This window comes from Gambusia affinis, linkage group LG12 (genome assembly GCF_019740435.1).
Source record: "Gambusia affinis linkage group LG12, SWU_Gaff_1.0, whole genome shotgun sequence".
Lineage (NCBI taxonomy): Eukaryota > Metazoa > Chordata > Actinopteri > Cyprinodontiformes > Poeciliidae > Gambusia > Gambusia affinis.
In genome coordinates this window covers 18,991,729-19,016,942 of record NC_057879.1, presented here as the reverse complement: position 1 = coordinate 19,016,942, position 25,214 = coordinate 18,991,729, and the positions used below count along the sequence as shown (strand labels likewise).

Genomic DNA, 25,214 nt, shown 5'->3' with positions numbered 1-25,214 from the left:
TATTTTAAAAAAAGGTTCTATGTAAATCTGTTTAGTAAGAATGTGAATGCTTTTTTGAGCAAAATAAACACGCTATTATCAATGTGCCACCTTTCAACAAGGCACAACCACCAATACTGAGGGGAAAAAATAGTGCAGTAAAGGTTATGAATTGAGCATCTATGATACAGAGGGATTTTAGGCCTGCAGTGAAGTTATATGTTTATGGCCTGAAGTAGCAGTGGATAAGCTCTGGTAGGATTCAGGAAATCTCCTCCCAATTTTCTGAATGGGAAGTAAACATGATGTAAGCATGAGGTAGTAAGCCAGTGTCGGATACTTTAAACCTGACATAAACTGTGGCGTAATTTGGATTTTAAAGGAAGTGATAAAGTGTTGTACATTTATGATGTAATGATTTATTGGAAAAGTTTAGCAAAACCCAGCAAAATACTTCATTGTATCATAAATGATACATTAGGCTAATCGTGCAGCAGAAGATATTTCTATTGATCACTTTTGCAGTATGGGATCTGTAGATTCAGCTGCATATTTACTCCATAGAGGAGCTTTTTGTGCATATTCTAATTAGTTAGAGACCTCAGAAATATTTGTGAAGACTCAAATGATTCATTTGCAACAACAGCTCCAGATCTTTCTCAACGTTTTTTTGTTTTTTAAAGTATGATGTTTTAATAAAACGTGACATACAGAAATAGAATAATCAACAAACCTACATAGGCTGTAGCTTTATATCGGAAAATGCTATCCTGCGTCACCAGCCCCTGTTTAAATTCAAGCTCCTTATGCATTTCAGAAATCCAAGAGACCTTGTACTTCAGCTGTGTGGCCATTAAAACCACCACACTCGTTACCGAATGAGCAGTTACAGGAAACGATTAGAAAATGCGACTCTGAAGTCTGGAAGCGTCGCAATCCGAGCCGATTCATTTCAGCACCGGACAGCTCCGGCGGTCCCCAGAGGCCGCGTCTATCAAAGCCACATGGTTACATGAAACCACCAGATGTACCGGCAAAAAATAAAAAAATAGAAAAATAAAAAATAAATAAATAATCCCCTTTCAGTTGTGATAACTATTTTGTGACGTGAATCAAGTAGACCTTGAAAAGTGGTCATAACATCTCAAACTCGTGTTATTTTTTTTTTCTTTTTACGCATACCTTCCCCTACGTTAGCAAAAAGCTGAAAGTTTTAAAGTAAACTTCAATCTGTGGATGGAGGTGGGGGTGGGGACTCTGATGGATACATCGATGAGGAAGGAACTGTACCATTATATTCCGGGAGGAAGACTTGATGACGTCCATAGCATCCTTAATGTGACTTGGTGAAGGGAGGAGGAAGAGGGGGAGGAGGGAGGTGGGAGCCAAGGCTTACGATGCACGGATAAAAATCCACGGCTATCAGCAGCGCAAGACAAAAGTTTGGAGCAGCGCTATGTAGAAGAACACCTAGCGCACAGTCTTTTTTTGTTTGCGACCAGGCTGCGTCCCTTTCAATTTCACTGTGTCTATAAAAGTGAGACGGGCTGCACTAAAGAGTGGGGGAGATCAACATAAGGAGACCCAACGGAGGCGCTTGAGCCAGGAAAGAAGTGCTGTGAGGAAGAAACACCGTGTCTCAAACTCTCACACACGCACAAACAACAAAGCCGCGCCCGGATCACAGCCTTCTCAGCACATCGCTACACCTGCTTTCCTGCTCTAGGTATGTGCGCCTGTTTTTCCACTGTCTATTTAAAATATTTTTGTGAGGAAAATATGAATTTCAAACTTTCACCACAAAAAAAACAAAAACAACAAACAGACAAAAAAAACCCAACTTTAATTGTTATATTAAGGCAGCATGTGTGGCTCGCTTTTTTCTTTAGTTAAAATAAATATAAAAACAATAGCAGCCAGCGTCTGTTACTATGATTAAACAAAGAGCGTTCATTTCTCAGCAGAGAAAGTAACCTGTTTCCTGTCTGTATTTCATCAACAGCATGGCCAGTTCGAGTAAAGCCACTTTAATCTTGCTCATCTACGGAATCTTAATGCACTACAGCGTCTTCTGTACACCTATAGGACTAAGTTACCCTAAGATCAGGTAGGTTTGTCCTAATCCTTGCTTACTGAAGCTATATTTCTTTAAATTATTCATTTCAAAATTGTGTTTAACAGCATATTTTTCAATGTTCCAATCGTACTGTCATCAATGTCTGTCTTTATTTCAGACAAGTGCGCAAATATAGGCGCAATTTTAGAGCGCTCAGCTGTAAAAAAATAACATGGATGTGCAATAATTTCCCCAAAGCACACAAACGCAGGTGTTGAGTGGAAAATGCCTATGGAAATTGCGTACATGTATCAGTCCGGTGGGACTGTTCACAGAACTCCCCCTTATTAAAAATGAGAGCGCAGTCGGTGCGCTGGATAGCCCTTGGGATGACGATGGACTGGCGTCACCAAGGAGAGGCGCGGCAAAACGAATCGGAGAGCTCTTCCCATTTAAGATTTATTTCTTTTCTTTTTTTCTGCTAAAAGCATATCCAGAATTAAATTTGGGCGTGGTTCTCTTCGATTCAGAAATTTTGCAGCTATTTTTAAGCAGTCTTTCAATTGATTTATTCCCCCACTCTCTTCTGAGGCTCCACCGCCCACACTCTTATAGCCTATAGGCGATCTTTTCCAACACCTATTGTTTAGATTTTTTAATAATTAATGAGTCTGAAGTCTGCGCTGAAATCACCAGCAGTAGCAAGTTGGAATATAAAATAGATTTTCTACCAGAAGGAAAAGGGATTTATTGAAATGTTTGTCATTTTAAGTAATTATTAAAAAGTTATATTTAATACTTCTCTTACTTCATCAGAAACACATTAGGCTTGCCTGCTGGTTTGAGGCACGCATCGTATTTTTTAATTTTTTTTATTTTTTACTGCATCGGATTTCTGACGACTGCCTTGCACGTTGCAGACTTGAAAACGACGCGTTTGATGAGGATGGCAACTCTCTGTCCGACATGGGCTTTGACAGCGACCAGCTTGCTATAAGAAGCCCCCCATCTCTAAACGACGATGCGTACAGCCTGTATTACCCACCAGAAAAAAGGTAAATCCCATTTGAATGCGTACTGCAGCTGGGACAGAGCACCCCGTGTAATTTGCTCTGTCTTACTTCCTTACCGAGTAGCCTCAAGTTGTTGTTTCCATTCTGCTGAACATGAAGATCACGGAGGGAGAGCATGTTAAGGCTTTTTTTTAATTATTATTATTTTAAAATACATCTTATTATTTTTTAAAATTGGTATTATTATTATTATTATTATTATTTTTTAACCTCATGCCGATGGGTGGGGACATTTTAGGCTGTCGTGAATCATTTTCGTCTGCGCCTCTTTTTATTTCATTTATCATTGTTTCTGTTATTATTATTTTTTTCCTTTAAGTCTCTGATGATCTATGTGTTCTTTGGCGTTTCATCATCTCAGACCAGAAAGGCATGCTGAGGAAGAATTAGATAGAGCCTTGAGGGAGATCCTGGGTCAGTTAACAGCGAGACATTATCTGCATTCTCTGATGACTGTTCGTGCAGGGTAAGGGCATTTCTCTTCAGCGTTTTTATTTATTTATTTATTTTTTATTTTATGTTTCTGCGCTGCACAACTTCAGGCTGCTTGCATCACTCATTATATGTGCGTGATTTTTATTTATTTGTTTATTATTATTTTTGTGTTGCCTGTCCATAAAACCCTCTATTTGCAGAAACATACATATAGTGTTTCTGATTTTCAAAACGAAAGTAATAAACACAGGAGTCTTATTCTAAAACTCCCTGCAACTGAGGTGTGATTGCACCATTAATTTCTGAATTAACTGTTCTAAGCCTATGCGCTAATGAAAAATCATGCGTCAGAATATCCATTGGGTTTCAAATGAATAATTGATAGGCTTCTTTAAATTAAATGCGCAATTCGGTATTACCATAATTTCCATATATTTAAAACAAAAATCGAAAAAAAAAAAGAATAAAGGCCCAACTGTTGATCACAGCGTAATGATAATCAATCTCTATATATAGTGGTAATAATAGTAAAAACAATTTAAAAACACAAATTTATTCTGAACTTGCTTGATTAACGAATCTTATCGTGATTTCTTCCGTTCTGTATCTTCTCCCCCGATTACTTTTCAGTGACGACAACAGCATGGAGGAAGAGTCAGAGCCCCTGTCCAAAAGACATTCAGATGGGATCTTCACCGACAGCTACAGTCGCTATAGAAAGCAGATGGCCGTGCAGAAATACCTGGCAGCGGTTCTGGGTAGAAGGTACAGACAGAGAGTTAGGAACAAAGGACGCCGGCTCGCCTATTTGTAGCTCCGTTAAAAGAAAGAAAAAAGAAAGAAAAAGCGCCCAAAACTGCCCTCCTGTGTATATACATCCAGTCGTTAACTCAAAGTCATTCAGATATATCTGACCAACCAGTGGATTGCGCCTGTGTTCTTTCAACATGTATTTATGTATGAAGTAAAGCCATTAAAATGAATATTTTATTAATAATATCGTTTTTTTCTTTTCCCTTTTTGTACAAAAGCACTTGATACCGCACAGTTATAGCTACTTTGTGGACCAATATTTTTATTTTTCATGTTGAGATGTTGAAAACAACAGAAAAAAAATGACAAAAAAGATGATGAAATCAGAAAAAAAAGATAGATGTGCACCTTCAACGTTTATGCGCTTGAAATCTCCTAAGGTCATCCACATATGCAGAAAATAAATAGATTTTCAAAAGACAATCAAAGTATTGAATGTTACTACTTATTTTTGTAGTCTATTTTTTTAGTGTTGTTTTTTTTTTGTCGTTGTTTTCCAAAAGCAGGCCCAAAGACGCAGTGAGCATGTTACCTGAGGCACATGTGGGCTTATCATAAATGATAGATGCTACCCTCTTTTTTTTTCCATATTCCCTTAAATAGGAGCTCTGTGGGTTTGGAGAGTTTTGCTACCCCTCCAGGGCGTTAAAGTGAGATGGTTTCTGTTGGACAGCTTCTCATCTGATAGATATATGGATGATTTAAACATCCATCCATTCTACTGGTAGAAAAATATACCCTGTTTGTGTAGAAAGTATGGCTATTCAGTCACACATGGGCTTTTGCAGGGGGATTATTGCCATACAGGAAATCTGGTAGCAGAAAGCACTGCCTGCTTACTTGCCTCAAAGTCATTTCACAGTAGGAGATAAATCACGCTCTTCAGGACTGTGCAAAGAATCTTTGATCCTCTCAGTGTTGTACACCAACAGAAATATCTGGGAAAGTGTGCTTAATCTGTTCATTGTACGCAGGTAACAGAGAGAAAAAAAGAAAAGCAGGAAACAAAGCACAAAGGAAACATGAGAATCCTGGATGCTGAAAGAGGATATTTACCTTTTATGTGGTGCATGTGGAAACTGACACCTTGATAATTCTTGCATAGAGACTGCATGCATTATGCTTTTATTGCCATTTTTGTAGAGTGGGCTGCACCAAGCTCATTTCCAAAGCCCTCCTCTCTGTTATATTGTGACAAAAAATTGTGAACAATGAGGGCTGGAGGTGGTAGATACTGGAACTGCACTGACTTGTTGAATCTTTACCTCCCCTGCCACTGTCATGGTGGATATAACAGAACGCTGATTACTTTTTGTCTTATTGTAGCAGTTTTTTAAAATTTCGTTTCAGTCTAAATGGCCTTTGCTGATTTAGTGCTGTGTTTCAACTGTTAGTGAGAAGCTGATCTGTCGGATGTCTACTGTGCAGTGAGGAAAAAGAACGAGAAAGAGTGTTAGGTTGAGACATGGAGACGAGAGAGTGTAGAAGAGTAGACGGAACGAGAGGTTGCACAAGAAACCAGCCACAGCACTCCAAGAGTCAGGAAAGGCAGGATGTGTTAAAAACAGAGAAGAGGTGAGGGCTTCTTCTGCCTCAGTGAGATTAGGGTCAATGAGTCTGATAAAGCAGAATATCAGATGTTGAATTCCCTTCACAGAGGTTTTCCTGCGGGAAGATAGGTTTTCCCTCTAACGCCAGAACACAGCTGAATGAAGTTCACTCCTTCTAGCAGACAGGAAACCCCCTCTGACTTTTTATAAGGGAACATTCCAAGTATTTATTCCCTAGTATGCAATTGCAGCTTTGTGCGTACTCTTGCAATCGAATCAGTGGTCTGTGTTCTCCCCATAGAAAATAACACACGTCTTCTAATTCGGCTTTAAACCACAAGCTTTGTGGGTATGCATGAGAGTAGTGTGTGTGTGTGTGTGTGTGGCAAACATACATGTATGTGCATTATGAGTGACCGAACACAAACGTGGAGGTGGAAACAGCTTTTGGCTTTTGTGCCTTGCTTTGATGTGTGAAACCTAAAAAAAAGAAAAGAATAAAAAAAAAAAACCTAAGAAAAATTCGCCACGAGTGACAGATGGCAATTTCAGTGGCCCTACGATGCTGCAGTCCATTAGCTTACATTGAAACTTCCTTTTACTCTGTTTAACTGCTCAGCTTAGTCTGCCCTAACAGTAGTAGAATTAGGCTTTTGTTTTCACAGCATGGCCAATGAGTTTTTTTGAGCAAAAAAAAATAAAAAATATTGTAGACAAGAATAGAATGTATATGTTGGTGAAGCAGGCAACATGCGTGTGCGTGCGTGCGCGTGTGTGCGTGTGTGTGTGTGTGTGTGCATGAGTTTGGGTTGTTTAGTGTCTGTGAGAGTTTGTGAACAATGACCAGTGTTTATTATTGTTGATTATGAGGTGTTGTTGATTATTTTGATATTGGTCAGTAACTTATATGATAAAAAAAATAGCCCCTACATATATTCTTTATGACTCTGTGCAACACTATTTCGAATAAATAAAAAAAGGGTCTAAGAGCATAATGACAGAGATGTTGTTCAGATAATAGAAAATGCCTGTTGTTGATAGTTCTGACAGCGCCCAACGCCTTACTTCAATGTGTAAATTCTTATCTATTTGAGAACATTGTGTTTTAGAACTTAACCTCAGTGCAAAGTGGCATCGTTAAACACACACAAGTCCTTATATGGAGTTCTTACGTTTCTCATTGTCATGAAAGTGTTGTAAGATTTGTATGAATAAATTTTTGTAAACAACAAAACCCTTCCAATCAATGTCTAATCTTTGATACTTCACCCTTCCGAGAGGATCCAACACAAACAATTTAGTCACACACAAAATGACTCTGGACTTAATATATCTTGGGATTATACGATCAATGTGCACCTCTGACAGATCAGCTTCCATTGTAAACACACATATAAATTCACAAAAGAAAATAGGCTTAGAAATTCTCCAGCAAATATAGTAAAAAAGCTCCAGTGGAGTGTGTCAATTTCAAGTCCACTTGACGCGAATGCACTCTTTTCATAGCAAAATCATTAGAAATGAAAAAAAGAATAATTATGAAACAAACTTGAAGCACACATAAAGCAGAAGCAGAATCCAAATGGTGTTGTTTTTCACTGATTAAATAGCAAAGTGTATGTATTCTAAGGAAAAAAATGGGTTGATATTTTATGGTAATAAAACTTAATATAACCAACAACCAACCATCGATCATCACAGCCAAGGAAAGGTTCGACCCTGGACTGAACAGCAGAGCTCACAGAGAGGAGACCACTTCCCTCCTGTTGTAAGAGCCATGTCTCTCTCCCCTCTCCATCCTCGGCCTTGGAGGAGCAGCTGTGTCCCGTGGGAGAGGAGGATGGGTGTGGCAACGAGTTTGTGTGTGATCTGATCCTCATCAACCAGGAGGAGCGTGTGTGTGTGTGGGCGTGAGTACACATTCACTAGAGCTCAACTAACCCAATCAGAGAAATGTTGCATGGCAACGGTCCACAAAGGGACACAGTTGTGTGTGCGCGCGTGTGTCAAGTGTGTTTGCTTTTGTCTGTGTGCAGACCTTGGTCAGAGTCTGCATTGGAATGGAGTTCTGCATAAAACCTCATATGTGAGTCGAGAACAGAAGATTTTAATAAGATCCAATTATTGGAATACACACAAGAATCTTCAGCATAGAGGAGCACAAAACATTCATGCTTTTGGACATATATCTTTGTTTTCTCCCCTCTTGAGCAAGTTGATTCATGATGTTTGCCCCAATGGTATGAAAAGGCTGACAGATTGTCAACTGTCAGTGTCTGAGCCACCTTTGGGAAATATAGGTTGTCTCCGTTCTTTATTTATGCCCTCCTATGGACTTTTCAGCTGTCATAAATAAAAGCAGGGATGGGACTCTTGACAAGAGAAGATTCACAGATATTTATTACAGCATTTTTTTTTTTTACTAATAAAACAAAGTATATGAGTATGGATCAAATGAGTGGGATAAAATGTCCAAGGAAACAAACAAACAAACAAACAAAAAATTACATTGGATTTGAAATTCAAGCTCCCATACGCCCACAAGTGGATATCAAGGCAATTGCTTCAATTTGTTGGCACAGCACAGGACTGCACGAGGGGCCACCCTCGACCAATTTGTACATAATGTACATTAATGCCTGAATCAATAAAAGATGACTCCTCCCTCCTCTTAGCCCTGCTTTGCTTCTGCTCTGTGGCGTGCATCGCTGCACTTCTCATCTCCCCATCAGTATCTTTGCTCTGATTGATCTCATTTTCTGTGTCTTTCAGGAGAGCAGTTTCTTCTTGCAGATGAAAATAAGACAAGCTCACACCTTACCCAGCTTTAAGGGACACACTGTGCCTAATAATCTTTCTTCTCACTCTAGACACGCCATATTAATCATGTTCCAAGTGTCAGAGGGGAAATGGTTGAGGGGCTTTTCCTGGGAGGATTCCCACATTCGCCTCCGGCATTGCAGCCACACCCATTCTTCTTTGTTCCAGTATTTTTGAAGAGCATGTAAAGCCAGAAATGTGGATGCATGGTTGAAATAGATCTATTGTTTGAGACTTTACATTCTCTGCCCTTTACTCACTCTCTCTCCCACTCTCGCTGTGAGGTTTTATACAAACACTCCCCTCCTCCTTCCAAATCTCTCTTGCATTTTCAGGGTTGGAATAAAGAACTCATGAGACAGGCCCAGACACAAGTGATGATGCAACCATCCTCCCACCCACTGCACTCCTCCTGAGTGTCAACTCATGAATTATTCAGTGGTTAGGTTTGTTTTATTTATTATATTTTTGGGGGTGGGGGTTATAATCCGGCCATGACTTTAATGGGACTCTTGAGCATGGTAGCAATGATGCTACTTTTCTCCTAAACACAGACTCATGGCAAGCTCTGTCATATCTGTCATTGAGCAGGAGGCACTCTGCTGTAAACATAAGCCCTATGAGAGCAACAGAAAACAGAGAGGGAGAAGTGTGTGAAAAGGAGTTGTGGGCAAAAATTTGAAGACATGGACCACTGATCAGGAGATGTTTCCAGCTCAGAGGGTAAAACTACCTCTGCTGACTGACTAACCAAGCATGACCACAACTATCTGTCATTTATTGCAATGTTTCTTGGCCAGGAAGCAAAAAATAACCACATAGAATATTCTTAGCTACCAAATTTCAGAACTCTTTCTTTCTATTCGCTGTGGGAATCAAAGGTTTCTATCATGCAAATGGAATATTTAGGGTTGAAATCCTGAGAATTCAGCAGGAAAATAATCAGGTTTGCTTCATCCCAGAGAGAAATGGTTTTCAGTTTTCTCAGACAGGTTTTGGTCTCAATTGACACACATCAATTACTAGTAAATGATGAATATAATCAAAATTCGGTTTATTAAAGTATTTTGAATACAAACAAAATTGAGCTCATACATTGTATGAATCAAGTACACTTAGACTAATGCAATTAATTTAAAACTTTTGCTTAAACACATTTAACACTTTAAAATGCTCTTTATATTGTTTTTGGTGATAATGGTTTAAATAATAGTAATAGTAACCAAAAAGTTAGGTCATATTCAATAAATTCATGTTCTAAAGTACATATGATACTCTTATTTTAATGTTAAAGTCTGCTATCTGTTTTGATTATACTTTTTGAAACCTGATCCATCTTTGTCAAATGTTACTTGACCCCTGATTTTGTTTTTGTGACATTAAGGGTGCACCATATTGTGCACCCTTAACTCTGCTAAATTGCAGAGTCAGCATTATTCAACAAAGACTAAGTTTTATTAGAAGTATGTTCAACTGACTATTCCTATAAACCACAAGCACATAATGCTTGGTTTCCATCTGCTTTTTTATTATGCTTGTGAAAGAAAGTGGTTGGGAAACAGCAGGCGCTCCACAGCAGGAGAGCCTGCTGGTTTTTGAACTTATTGGGATGCAGCGTGCAAAGAAGGTTTGTGATGCACCCTATGGGATCACAAAATGTCCAAATACATACTTTTTACAGTATGCGTTTGTTGTGAACCACAACAATTGTTGAATTTTGAACTAAATAAGAGTTAAATGAGCAAAGTCACCTTTTGCAGTTTCATCACTTTTGTCATTTTTGCGTCTTGCTCATTTAGTCAAACATTACTCATAATGCTTAGGGCAAGGTTGTGCAAACACTGAATTATGTATAATTAGCTGCTGGGTGTAAAAAACATAAACTTGAGATTTGTCAGAAGGGATGTGTTTATGCTCTTTGTAGTCCTGCCCCATATTTCTAACCAGGATCTAGGTACAGAATACCACTTCTACCTATAGATAAACTGTTGTAGGTCTTGAGCATATAAATCTTGGGACAGATTTACTAAATGGGATATGCAGTGTTTTCACAGTTCATTCTTAAAACGAACTAGTTCAATGTTCATTTCAGTGAGCTAAAATGATTTAATTTGTTTTATTATATCAGCAACTAAACTTCATAAGCTAAGTTCACATGACTGACTTGAACAAGTTCCTGCTTTTTCATATTTTATGAAATTAAGCTTATAAATAGGTCATAACATTATTCATAAATTAGCATATCAAGAATTGCATTGCCTAATACAAATTTTATTGTCACTTGTTGTCATGTCCCACGAGCCATTTTCTATAGTGGTGTATCAACTAAAATTGATGCTCTCATTCCCAAAGTGGATTATTTTTGTATTAAGAAAACAACATTTTACATTTTTAATGAAAAACAGCCCATTTTGACCATTTTCTGTTTGCAGTGACAGCCATTAAGTCATTGTAGATTAAATTTGTTTTGCTCTTTACGGTGTTATTATTGTCAAAAACAATTTGCATTACTAACTAAGTACAAGAAAGGAAGGTTGTTCTTTATTAACACCCAAAACACTAAAGTACCTCACACTTTTTTATATTAGTACATCCAAAATCAAAAAATGATCAGAATTCAATAATTTAAATATCACAGTGTTTCTCTTCTTGACTGTGTTGACGAACATCAGCCAACAAAATCTTCAAGACAATGTATGTATTGTTGTTTTAGGTGCTAAAACTGTAGGATGATCTGAGAGACAAGTTAGATGATGCAACATCTGTTCATGTTAGGTAATGATGACAGACAGAGAGTGAGAGGAAGAGAGACTAGTTGTCGAATATGAGAGTAAAATTCACACCCTAACACATAGCCTGTGCTGATATCTCTTCTCTCTCCTTTTAATGAATGCAAGTTCAATCTGTGTTATTAAGGCAGGCAGTGCTTGTATGGTAGGAAAGTGTTTAATATGTCGGCAGAATACTGGCAAAGACAGAGGGATTACTTTAAGGGCAGAGAAACAGACCAGACAGCCTCTTTGGACATCCATCCATCCATCCATCCATTTTCTTACACCCTTCTTCCCTAATGGGGTCAGGAGGGTTGCTGGTGCCTATCTCCAGCTGCGTTCCGGGCGAGAGGCGGGGTACACCCTGGACAGGTCGCCAGTCTGTCACAGGGCAACACAAAGACATACAAGACAAACAACCATGCGCACACACACTCACACCTAGGAAGGATTTAGAGACACCAATTAACCTGACAGTCATGTTTTTGGACTGTGGGAGGAAGCCGGAGAACCCGGAGAGAACCCACCATGCACAGGGAGAACATGCAAACTCCATGCAGAAAGACCCCGGGCCGGGAATCGAACCCAGGACCTTCTTGTTGCAAGGCAACAGCTCTACCAACTGCGCCACTGTGCAGCTCCTCTTTGGACAATTAAAAACAATATTGTCAGGAAAAAAATTCATGGGAGAAGAAATTATTTGGGTTGTGCTTACAGCCAACTATTGCACTGAGTTACCTAATGCTTTTATTTATATCAGAAATAGACTATTTCTGATATAGCCATGTTATAGGCTAAAATAACATGGGAAACATTCTTTTCCATGTTCTTTGTTAGGATGCTTTCAAAAGTGGAAATCCTAGAACTCTCCTTCTCCTACTCTTCGCTTGCACAACAGAAAGGTAAGTGTTCACTTTAAGAAGCTGATGCACATAGCCGGTACAGGCTTTCCCATCTTTCACACGTATTCAACATTAAAGTAACTGCCTGTCAGCAAGCAACTCTTTGGGAATTGTGTGTGGCAGCTCTATAAAAAAAATGAAGCTTTGAGAGAGGGAACGATGTAGTATAAGAGGGAAACGTGGGGAGGTGCGGCAACCAACCAGGCTCTTCATTCACACCTGTGAGCAACATCCTGTACCCCCTGGGGAGGACAACAGTCAAATATCATCTAGCTCCCCCCTACGCCCCTGTTCCCTTCTGTTGAACGACTCCCCTCCAACTCATCCCCTTTCATAACAAAGCCTTTGTTTATTGATTGAGATGATGGCTGAAAACAGCTATACTCTTAAATCAGCCATCCGTGATAGTCTTTGTAATCAAAATCTGTCATTCACATTCTGTTCATCAGACTAATAATCACAGCACAACTTACTACATTTTTTATATTTCTTTTGTTTTGTGAAGACTAATAGAGTTAGGCTTCATTAATCTACTAATATTTAACTTCAAACACTGGGCATCCCTCCACAAGATTCTCAAATTTGCTGGATTTCTGGCCCATCCCAGTTTAGGTCAGAATAATTCTGGCCACACATCTTCATGAAGATTATAGTCTGTTGTGGTAAAGAAAAACAAAAAAATTCTGGTCTTTTAAGATGATGACCAACAAGAACTTTTAATAATCTTGGACCACCAGGTCCTCTTTGGATGATTTTCCAGCATAATAAATTTTCTTTGTCTGCGCCTCATTTCTACCTTCTGCAAGTCTTTCTTTAAATGTTCTCTTCGTATGTCCTAGATATAAAACATTACTGTGGACATTCCAACTAATAGTCATAAGTGCTTAGTGTAGCACTTTGCATGAGAATGACAATTATGCTGATTTATGGAGTTCTGTTTGTTCAATCAGTTTATTACAGCAACACAGAACAGGAGGGTATACCGCAACAGATAATGATCCTGATGAAGACAAAGCTAGGGCACCATGAATTAGTTAGAGTATTAATTATCCTATAGTGTCTTTGAGGATATTCACATGCTTGCACTCGTTTTCCCTCTAGGAACTTTATGAAAGCAAGAAGCCTTGTGCATCAGAATTCAGTACTAATGAAGCATCACATGAGCACCTGTGATACAATAAGGACCCAGCACTAGTTCTAAAGTTGTTGTTTTCAAATTACAAAACAAATCTTTATGTGGAAGAAGGTGCCTTCCAGAAACACAGAACACATTCAGAATCATTAGCTTAATTTTATAAAAGACAGTCGGCTGAGTAAAATTTCAACCACTCTATGTTTTTGAATGTTCACGTCAAGTCAATAAGAGTTATGCAATCTGTTTTCATGTTCCTTCAGTGCCCTAGCACTAGTATGGTATAATAAACTTAATTACCCAGAAGTGTCCTAACAAGATATTTCTCTTCAGCTTAAAGACTCACCTGGTAAGCAAATTACCAATAAAACATTTTGCTTTCCAGTCCTTTGGCTCAAATAACATATTAGTACGCAGTAGCACCATGCCTGAATGGCTTTTAAGTCAATCTGTATTGATTAGCTGTTTCTATCCTCCAGGGAGAGCAGAACATACAACCATTTTTCCAACATAGATAAAGTTACATTCCTACACAGTCCTTACATGGTGGAAGATGTCGTGAGCTCACAGATGTCACCCAGAACATGAATAAATATCCATTTATTCTAAATATAACATTTAATCATATTGGTTCAAATCATCTTGTTGCAATGATTTTAGCATGAGACAGTCTGTTAACAAAATCAGTTTTTTGGCTGGTGCCCATGCAGTAGTTGACTATGTCTGTGTGAAAACAATTTTGTCAGACCAGGAGGCATCTCTATCAAATGCTCTTTCTACAGTTCCCTAGGTTACAAGCTTGCGTGCTTATCACAACCTTAACTACAAAAAAAGCAGAGGGACTAGTAATGATATGGGATATTTCTATTTGTTCAATGATATATGTAGACCTAGCGCATATTTTTCTTAATATAAAGATAATCTAGCTGAGACACAGGTTAATTAATCTCCTTAAGACCTCTTTTAGATTAGCTAAAATAAGAGTAGGCAGTGATTCATGTATGAATAAACTCAAAACATATTCGTTGGTTACCTGGGGCTCTTTTGTCAACATTAGTTTAGCAGTTTGAACACAACACTGGTGAAGTTGTAGCAAAATGCCCATTGTTGGGCTGTAACAGTTAAGTCACAGTATTTGGTGTGCTTCAATCCATGAAAATAAACATATACAACTATTTTTTTTAAAAACTTTGATCAACAGTAAACAAAACTTTTTCAGTTTTTGAAATTATTTGAGTATACAATGATCTAACACTTAAAAAGGAGAACATCATAGAACTGACTCTGGATTTGCTTGGGATTTTTTGAGAAAAGTAGCATCTTAATCAGGCATAGCCAGTGCCTGGACAAATAGACTATACAACAATATAGCCACTTGAAAACACTTAGTGTTGATATTTAGAATTTTTTAAATCAGGCTCAAACTAAAAATATGTTAAAAATTTCATATATAAAATCTTCATGGAGTTATTTCGACACTAATTTAAGTCCACCTACACAATACTTAATTACTGCTGCTGAAACTTTACATTCGCTATCAAAAGTTTTTGGTGCGACCTACCGGTTTTCTTCACCATAGCTGCATGAGAAACACCAATGTGTCCAAATAGCAGAAAGTAGTGATTACTGCGAGTTCTCTGTTTTCATTTAGTGTCACTTTTAGAAGTTGTGCTAGGGAGCAATGCATTGTGAATGTTCTGCTAATAAACATTCAGTGTGAGTTAAAGCTCAAACCCAGGCTGTATTCATTCGGTAAGCATGCATTGAACCAACAATGCTGTACCAGGTAATTTGGGAATGAATACATACACCCTAATTATATTTCAGTTACATCTTCAGAGTACTGAATGGTACTGAATTTTTTTTTAAACATTTTCACTCTACATGTACAGTAAAGGTGTTGCACTATTACAGTGCTAAATTGTGACAAAATTTTATACCCCAAAAATCTGTGGAAGCTGGAGTTAGATTAGTATTATTTCCTTATGCTTAGACCCACATTACATATTTTTTAAAAATGCCAGAATACATCATAGAACAGAAAACAGTGTGACTACATCTTTACAACAAAATTGCCAAGAATAAAATTATACATTAAGTCTACAATAAATCACAAAAATATGGTGTGGGTACTACTAAATCTATGTTATGTTTATTTATATTTAATAAGCACACCAGCAAATGTTGTGAGGGCTGAATGTTTGTTATTCTTGAACAAGACTCCTGCATGCCTGGCCTTCTGTTGTGAGCAGTCAGTGTCTGAAGAAAACAAATACTTTTGTTTATAATGAACAGTTTTAGATTAAGAGTAAAACATACAGGCTAGTAGAATAAGCAAACATTTATGACTTTAGATGATGAAACGGTCCACCTGAACCCAAAGAAACTGTGTCTTTTTGGACATGGTCAGTGAGTTTCTGGGTTCGTCTCTGTTGCTCTGTTATTTGTTGTCGCTGTAGAACAACTCATGCTTGTTTGTTTGAAAGCTTGGCAGCTGCTGCATTTCAGTGATATCATCATGCTGGCACAGTCAACACTGACAAATGCAGTATGATAACATGGCATTGACAACTAAGAACCAATGATGTCTGCAAATAAAACAAACACTGCTGAGAAGTACCCTGATATTATTATAATTAATATAAAGGAAGAACATTATTTCAAAGGTTTCTTAAAAATGGTTTCCTATATTGGTAAAAAAAATAAATAAATCTAACAAGACAGAAAACACTGAATCTAATTGTATATGATAATCATTCGCTTTTGTCCATGATAAAAATAGTGTCAGACTAAAATCGTTATCACTTCCTCTATCTTCTCCATCTTATGCATGTGTTAAATTGACAACTGACAATTTTTGAAACACACACACACACACCCACACACACATTAAAGATCAAGGATTTGCATTCCTGCCTTCTGAAAAAGGAATGGTGTGGGAACCAAGACTATAAATATATGATGAAAATATTCCAAAAGTTTCCTAATGACCCAATTCTCTTTGGTAATGTTAAGATTTGTTCACTATGTGCTGTGATGGCTCAAATGTTAAATTTCTTGGCAAAACAGATTGTAGCAGGCAGGTGGAATATGCAACAGATGTTCCTTACAACAACTTAATGATATTGTTAAGAATTTTACTTCATCATGTGATGGACATAAAACAGTTTAAACTCTATATATGTACAAATAATTAACTGAACAAAAACATAGTATCAGCGTGGGAATGACTGATTTCATTGTAAAGAGTCCTGAAAAGCCCTATGTAATTCTAATGTCATTTCATTTCATTATTTTTGAATTACAGATGAAATCAAAACTATTGCCTTTTATTGCCTATTGTAACTATGACAACGGGATTACGGAAGCCTCTTAGTACAATGAACAAAATTTGCACTTCTTTGAAAAAATGAAACTTTCTTAGCACATAGTAGCTGACTTTTGTTTGAAGTTACAAGTCATGCAGTCCTCAAAACAATTATTTACCTAAGTTGACCCTCGCCATGTTAATATTAGTAGATGAGACACCTGAGGGTGTGTGTTAATGGCAGCATGGGTGTAATTATGCTTTTAGTATCCAGTCCCCTGCCATTCCACCCTCCAGGTCATTTTCCTTATCCAAGGCTGACTGCAGCATAACTGGACACACACTGAGAAACAGCTGTCACTCAGTCGAGCCTCATAGGTGTCCATCACAAAGGCCTGTGGATCCAGATTTCTCACCATCTGCTGCTGTTTTGCTGGAGAGAAATGCAGGCAAGCCTATTTTATGTCTCCTGCTTGGTGTGGGAGGTATCGTCACTGACTGACAGCAGCTTGTGAGCATGTTCAGAGCCATATGGGCAAAAACTGACTGTCGCATGTTGGCAAAAGGCAAAACTATTACTGCTTCAGTTGGAGTGTTAAATTAACACTCTGTCAGACAGCTGCCATCGGCACATTTAAGAGATTTATGTAAAATTCTAAACCACCAATCCTGAGGCAAATCATCCTAATGCTTTCAATTGAAAAAGCCAATGTAAATAGCTTTTTTGATCAATGATTAATACAACAGGATTTGTTTTGAGCACTCTGGTTGTATTCACACCTCACACATTTAGTCTGCTTTAAGCAGACCAGAGTTCTTTCCCCCATTTGGTCCGAACCTTTTGTGCAGGTGTGAAAACACTCAACCAAACACTGGTGTGTACTGAACAACTGAGACCCACTTTTTGAGGTGGTTTTGGTCCACTTCCAAACAAAATAGAGTGGTTCATTTCTGTAATACAGGCCAGCCTTGATCCAAACCAACTAAAAGAAAAATATCTTTTTGAACATGATGAGCCACTGTTTCTGGACATCATGGTAAAAACAAACCCTTGAATGTTGCTAATTTTACTACGATGTAGGAAGACGTATGTAGAAACACTAAACCCAAAATTTTACAATTGCATGCATGGCTTTTAGTATATACTAATGATAAACAATCAAGTGTTTGTTTTTTTTAAATTATGACACAAGTATAACCATTTGGTACATTACTTCCACCACTTGAATGCCTGATAAGTCTACTAGTTTGTTTAGATTAGCATTCAGGTTGTTAGGATTGCAGGGCTCTAGGTTTTCTGATTGATTTAGGAGTTTGAATTACAAACTAATACATTTACAGAATCAGAGATGTGTTTCCTTTTGCTGTAAGAGAAATTGTTTGTGGGGAAGTATCTGAAGATATACTGGAAGCCCGCCACTGTTTATCAAGGAGAACCAGGTCTGACTAACAAGGTCTCAATGTAGGCTACGATGTGTAGATTTTTGAATAAAAATGTGTTCAGAAAGCTGCATACAAATGGCTGAATGTTTGTGAAGCACCCTAATTAAATGGACTGTGAGATGAAGTAATAACCAACCAGTGTGGACCAGGAATAGTTGCTTCTCACTTCTGAGAGCCACAGAACTACTGGGAAAATGTCCAATTTCTGTATTTATTTTAATGTAGCAATGTTTATTTGGAGATGCACACAATGAGATCTGGAAAGTCCTAAAGAGACAGTGCAACACTAGGAAAGTGTTGTACTAGTTTGTTCAGAAAAAGGAAGACAGAGAAACACCGACATTCCTCAGCGACGAGCCTATGACAATATAAAACTTTACTAGCTCAAAAAATCTTTGTAACGAATCAAAGGAAAAGGATAATCCATTAAACACATTGCCAAAAACGTTTTCACACCTCCTTACAGTATGTACTCACACAATACATGCTCACCCACACATGCTCATTAATGCTTCTCTCCCAGACTCAGTTATGTGAAAAAAACTCATCACAAGGACACCATCACAGAAGAGAAAGTTGACTTTAATTAGAGCAACCTTTCTGTATGTAAAACACAATGTTGAAAGCTTTAAATGTGTTAAAACACACACAGTCCAAAAATAAAAGTTAGTAAATTCTTCCCTTTTAAATTCTGCTCATAGAGGCTGTTGTATAAGAACAATGATTCAACAACTGCACATAAATCTATACTTCATTAAAGCTTAATCCACATGAGCTTGAGGAACAAATACACAATAATATTCACAAAGCTAATTGGTAAATACACATTTGTATAACAGTAAAAATTACTTGTAGGACTTTCTCAATTCAATTTTGATCAAGACTCATTTACAGGCTGAAGAAGCTCAACCAGATTCCTGTTGCTGGCCAGCTGAGATCCTGTGGTGATATGGTGCTGATTTTCTTGAAAATGTGGCATAACTATTGAGTGGACTGCTTGGAAAACTTTGTTAAAGTTAAAGACAAATCTAAATTGTTTTTTATCCTTTGCAATAATTTTGACAGTGAAAGCCAGACTATTTTTGCTGCTGCTACTTCTGCATAGAAAAGGTGATCTGTTCTATGCAGTAGTCTAGTTTATGAAGCAGGAAAAAAGCTTGTTCTTTCATTCCTGTCTGCAAACCATTAAGCTGAACCTTTAATGAGGTACTGAACTTGAACTTGATATAAAAACATATGTATTCCTAAATCACTAAGCTCAATATTACAGGGGAACAATTCTTAGTGTGACAGTCCTGTTTGATTTTATGATACATTTCCTTGCAAAGTTCTTCTGCTGGGTTTACTGAAACAAAAGTTGTGTTTATGTTACACATTTTCAATAGCTTTAAAAAAGAGGAAAGTATTGAAGAGAGGTTTGAATTAAATTTAAAAATAATAATTATTTTAACAAAGTTCAACTCCAGATTGATTGAAAGTATCAAAATAAAGTGCTTAAGTGCATCTTATTCTTTCTCTTTTCAAATTCAAATGCATTTTGTCTCTGCATATTTTTTAAACAAACTAACTTTGCTGCTTGATATTCTTTTGAAATAGAATTCTTTTACATGAGAGCAAGGCCCGAATTGAACATGCAAAGCACAATGCGCCTCTGCAAAAAATGCCTTCAGTTTATCCTGGGCACAAAGTGAGAGAGTATTGATTTTTATGTGCAACAACTTCCTTGGTCAGCAACATTCTATTTCTGGATGCATCATATCATCAGGAAGCCAATGAGACTTGATTTGCGCTGAGGGACATTACATTACCTTGTCTTCCCTCCAGTTCCAGTGATCTATTTCTATCAAAGTACTCCAAACTATATTGCCATTTAAGTTAAATTTAGGTTATCTGGAGAGACTGCATGAAGGCAAATCTCATTGTTGTTCTGCTGTGGAGGCGGCTCTGTATCCTCCCCATTAATTGCCTCCCCTCTTCAGTATTCCTTCTGCAAGCAGTCTCATCAGCCCATGTGACACATTACCTAGCAAGCATGAATGAAAACCGATGGTAATGAGCAGTACTTTTTCTATGCGTCAGCAGACACTCATATGTGGTAAAGCGGAAACAGGAACTTTGCGGCTTGTGCCGGAATGCTTGAACGTATAAAACAACTGCAAAAATGTCAATTTGATCTCCAAGAGCTGAGGGTGCAGCAAATCCTCAGATGAAATGGGATCAGAAACTCTTGAGTGCTTGTCAGTCTGAAAGCGACTGATGAATTTTTTAAGAGTGTAACTTATAATCTTACATATGGATTTCAGTATGTTTAAAGTGATGATAGAAAAAACAGCGTCAAAATGCAATACTCTTCCAGAGAGAATTTTCCATTATTTGTCCTTTTCATACAGTGTGAGTGCAAAACTTGACAAACTTTGTGGCAGATATTTTTAACGATGGTAAACCTCAAATGAAAACATTTTACTGGTCCTTCACACCCGCTTTAGAGCTTGTGGGGGATGATCTTTCCAATCTGTTGCACTCAGACTGTCGAATGTAACCTTTTTCTGTGGAGTTTAAAATTTGTGGATACTTTTAAAGAGCAGCTACAGTCTGGTGAAAATGTGCTGCAAACAACAGCGAAACAGGCTACAAACAGGTGTGAACAGAAAGTGATTAATGATTACAGAAAATCATTAGTGCTAATTCCAAAACACAAAAAATAAATGCAATAAAAATGCTACAACCACATAAAAATAGAAGCTAAAATCTACAATCAAAACAAATGCAGAGGAAAAAGGCTGCAACTAAAGGAAATAGGAGCAAGGGGAAAATGTTGCAAATAGTAAACACAACAGCAAATATGAAATGCTTCAAACTTAATCCAGAAAACATATTTGCTCAAGGCCACTAACAATTGTTGATAAACAAATTAAATGGAAATCTCAGAGGTTTTTAGCAAAGAAATACCTTGTACATAAAGAGGTGAACTCATGAGAGCTAGAGAGGTCAAATGGTCAAAATAGGTCAACAAAAAACAGCATCGGCAGTAAATTCTAGGTTGATCTGGTGAATTTTATTATTTAGTATTTTTTTAGACTCACATCAGGCCAAGTCTGAAATCTTACTGATCTTATACCAAATTGGTAAAACACCAGCACTTCATTAGACCATACCATAATGGAAGAGGTCAAAAAAACAACAAAATCTTAACAAGGAAACAAGATTATTAATCTAATTTATAGACTCATCTACATATCTAAACATTTAGTACCGGGCAACTCAAAATGTTACTGAAAAAACCCCAAAACAAAATACAAACAATACAAATAAAAAAAAACCCTTCATTTGGTAGAACCCAGTGGTGCAATCAGTGAGATCACACAGCCATTTCAGCAGGAAATGCTGGGCTGGCCACTCCCATCCACCGGCTCAGACTGTAGCATCTAAAAGGGACAAACAATGGTGAGTAGAAAAGAAAAAAACAATTTACCAGAAATGTACCTCAAAACAAAAGAACAATTCTGTAACAAGGCAGCCTTTATGGCTGGATTTTGCAGTGAGGCTGAAAAGTTGAGGCCGAGTCAGATGGAACATCAGTGGTTTATTCTTCTCACAGCATCAATAATCATTTCACAGGTGAAACTGCAGCTTTAAATAGTCCCAGCTGTGAAGGACCAAACCACCTTTAATTCACAGGGGGGACTCAATTCACCCATCTCCACCTATTTAAATAAAATACCTTCTACTAAATACAAACATTTCCACTGACTTTTTATAAATATTTTATGTTTTAACATTACACCATAATGAAACACCACAAAACTCATAAACAACCCCTCCCCACACTTTTCAATGGTCTCTCCTGGAACCTATAAATGGTGTCTGGACCCCTGGGGCCGTATTTGTCCAAACACCCTGGAGAGGACACAGAAAAGACAGGTGAGTCAGTTAATATTAGCACTCCACACTCAACAGATTATGCACAAACATTTGCTCAGTTTTACCCACCAGTAGCTCATTGTTCTGAGTAACAATTATCCTCCCTTCAAAGGCAACCACCTCACTTCTCAATGAGGACCAGCTGTGCAGAGCACAGAACAAAAGGCCACATGCTAACCGCTAAAAATACTCAATAAATACAGTTTAAACTTCTTCTGTGCAAATTATTTATGTGCAAATCTATGCTTAAAGCTAAGTAAAGTGCTTGTTAATGGAGTGCAAAAAGTGCCATACAGTGACTTAAGTAAAAATAGTTCCAGTAATGAAGATCTCTTCATTACACATTCATATTCTGCCAATGGTGCAGAAGTGTTAGCTTTAACTAAAGTCTTTCTGGCTATTTAATGTCACCTACTGAAGACTCCCCCTAGTGAGGGGATCACTGTTTTTGTGGAATGACTTTGCTGTTTTTACTATTTGCACCATTTCTCCTTTCACTTCCATCTTGTGATTGGAACATTTCTTTGTTTGATTGTAGGTCTTTGCTTCTATTTTCTGTGATTCCAACATATTTTGTTTGCAGCATTTTCTGTTGCATTTGTTTTTTATGTGTTTTGTAGTTTGCATCATTCATGGGTTTTCAGCTTGTTTTACTGTTTGCCTCACGCTTGCACCTGTCTGCCACTATAAATCTGTTTCAGATTTTTGTCACACTAGGTAGGTATCCTCTCCAAAATTGGGATGGCAAATATAAAAGAGAGAAAAAAAACAATAACAAAAAAAAAAACTTGTGTATTTGTTGCTTACTTTTGATAGTTCAGGTATGACCTTTCAGTTTATATCCTTAAGTTTCATGTGAAACCAAAGCCAGTGGTGTAGTCAAGCTTAAAGCAATGAGAGACACTGATAATATTGGATTTTCATAAAGGCCACCATGTGCAACACCTGAACCACACCTGTGGTGCTGGAATGCAAGTAAACACAGACACACAGCATCTGTGTGTCTTCAGAACACATGTTGCCGCTCCTTTCTGCACAGTGTAAGTCTTACCTTCACTCCTAAATAGAAAGCTGTTGAATGATTTCTGGAAGAGCTATGCTCATTTTAAATTTGTGTAAAGAATAAGCCGCTTCTTTACTTCTCTCATTCTTAAAAAAGTAACATCCACTCACATGGCCAGCAGAAAAACAGTCCTTCAATAAGAAAAGGAAAAAAAAATCCTGATAAATACTTAAATAAAAATCAATACTTTTTCTTACTTTTTAAGCCTTTGTAACAGCCCTGAGACAACACTAGTCCCATTTTACCACTGTGCCAGAGAGTTTAACTAGACTTTAAGAATGTCCGCTAATGACAGTGTGAGGAACAATTTCCCTGAGCCAAGAAAAATCCTCTCCAGAGAAAAGCTCTGAACAATCAATGAATTCTGATTAATTCACTTATAGCGATGGTGAGGGGCCGCTACAGATGAGACGCCTGTCCGAGGATGACGTGATTCATGACAACCCTGAGAGTCATTCATTCCCTTTTGGGCAGTCATCCCTCTGAACCTGTGGGTCAGTCCTGTGATAAATATAGATGTTGACACACAGATTCTACCAGTCATAGGGGCAGACGACTCATGTAGTGGGTGGGCTGAATGTGGCCCCGTGTCCACACCTGACACCCTCCAATTATATGTGACAGATGCTTGGCGCGTGTACACGCACATTAATACTCTGCAGGGTGGAATCAAATCTCCATATACGATACCGGGTACCCTTCCATCACCACCAGCCCCCTACAGCTTCTTTTCTTTTGTTCTCTGGATGTAAGTGACCAGATGTGACCCTACTACAAATTTAATAAGGATTCTGAGATGTCTCTGTGTGTGGCTGCCTGTTGTAAGATACACTTTAACATTTATTGAGTTTGTTATATAGATTGCTTATGTATTACATTTATATGAAACTGAATAAGTGTATATCAGTGTGTGTGCCATTGTGGTGAGAGTGACACGCACGTATTAACCCTATATAGATTGGTTTCTCCAGATCATCTCATTAGCAGGCTCCATGTGTCAATGGTTAATCCCTCAGTCTCTCAAGGGATGCCCCCCGTCCTGCTGCCCTCCTCCTGTCAGCCCCTCATCACCACCTCCACAGATGGGACCTTTTATTTCCCCACAGAATACTAATGATTCCCATTGAAGGATTCCAAAAGGCTGGTTTCTCCCCTTAATACCGAACGTGGAACTGAATGGTGTAATGATGCAAGCAGTGGCCAGGGGAGGGAAGAAGGAAGGGTTTAGGAGCAAACAGACAACAGCTAATGCAAACAAAGATTTTCTCCATTGATGTTTAAGTGGCTTCTTTTGAATTCATGTTTTATTAGTCTTGTCTAATAGAACAATATAATAATAGACCTTTAATTCATCAAACCCAATGTACAGAGTTTTGGATAGATATATTTGAGAATCATTAATAAAGAATTGTAATTGGTGTGCTTGACAACAGTACTTTCTGTTTTTAATAAGAAAAGACAAATAAAAGGACAGTAACTCATTCACCCCTCTCTTTCTCTAGACTCTTAGCAATGTATATAGTTAAATTCACTTTGACAATTGCATTTAACACAACAACTTATGAGGCTAAAAATAAATAAGTGCAGTAAACAATCTAGAATAGAACAGCTTTTATGGGGATGTTGATTTCATTTTCCATCAAGACTTGACAAAGGTACCTTAAAGGTTTGGTTTAATGACCATGATGTTATGATCCTTGATTGGTCAGCAGAATTGTCTGACCTAAATCTCTCAGAATTGTATTATTATTTGGAAGCCGAGAGAAATCAGATCCATCAATGCAGATGACCTGAAGGCCATTATTAAAGTAAACTGCAGACCGCCTCTATGCATCAACTGATGCAGAAAGAGCCACAACCAAGTAATGAGTCCATAAAGATTTCAGGTTAAAATGGCCTTTTTTTAAATTGATCTCATATAATATTCACATTTTCTGACACAGATTTTT

The 25,214-nt window shown here is 37.7% G+C and overlaps 1 protein-coding gene across 2 annotated transcripts; it reads left to right on the top strand.

Annotated features, from left to right (window-relative positions):
- The first annotated feature begins 1,380 nt into the window (after positions 1–1,380).
- Positions 1,381–7,140, top strand: adcyap1b (adenylate cyclase activating polypeptide 1b). Of its 2 annotated transcripts, XM_044132961.1 has the most exons (5): positions 1,381–1,705; positions 1,982–2,086; positions 2,956–3,090; positions 3,470–3,574; positions 4,174–7,140. In XM_044132961.1, exons 2-5 carry the CDS (start codon positions 1,983–1,985, stop codon positions 4,355–4,357), a joined length of 528 nt encoding a protein of 175 aa, XP_043988896.1. In that variant the 5' UTR covers positions 1,381–1,705; position 1,982; the 3' UTR covers positions 4,358–7,140. The 2 variants fall into 2 exon arrangements, with proteins under 2 accessions (XP_043988896.1, XP_043988897.1); XM_044132962.1 differs by lacking the exon at positions 3,470–3,574 and having other exon boundaries at positions 1,401–1,705.
- The last annotated feature ends 18,074 nt before the right edge of the window (positions 7,141–25,214 follow it).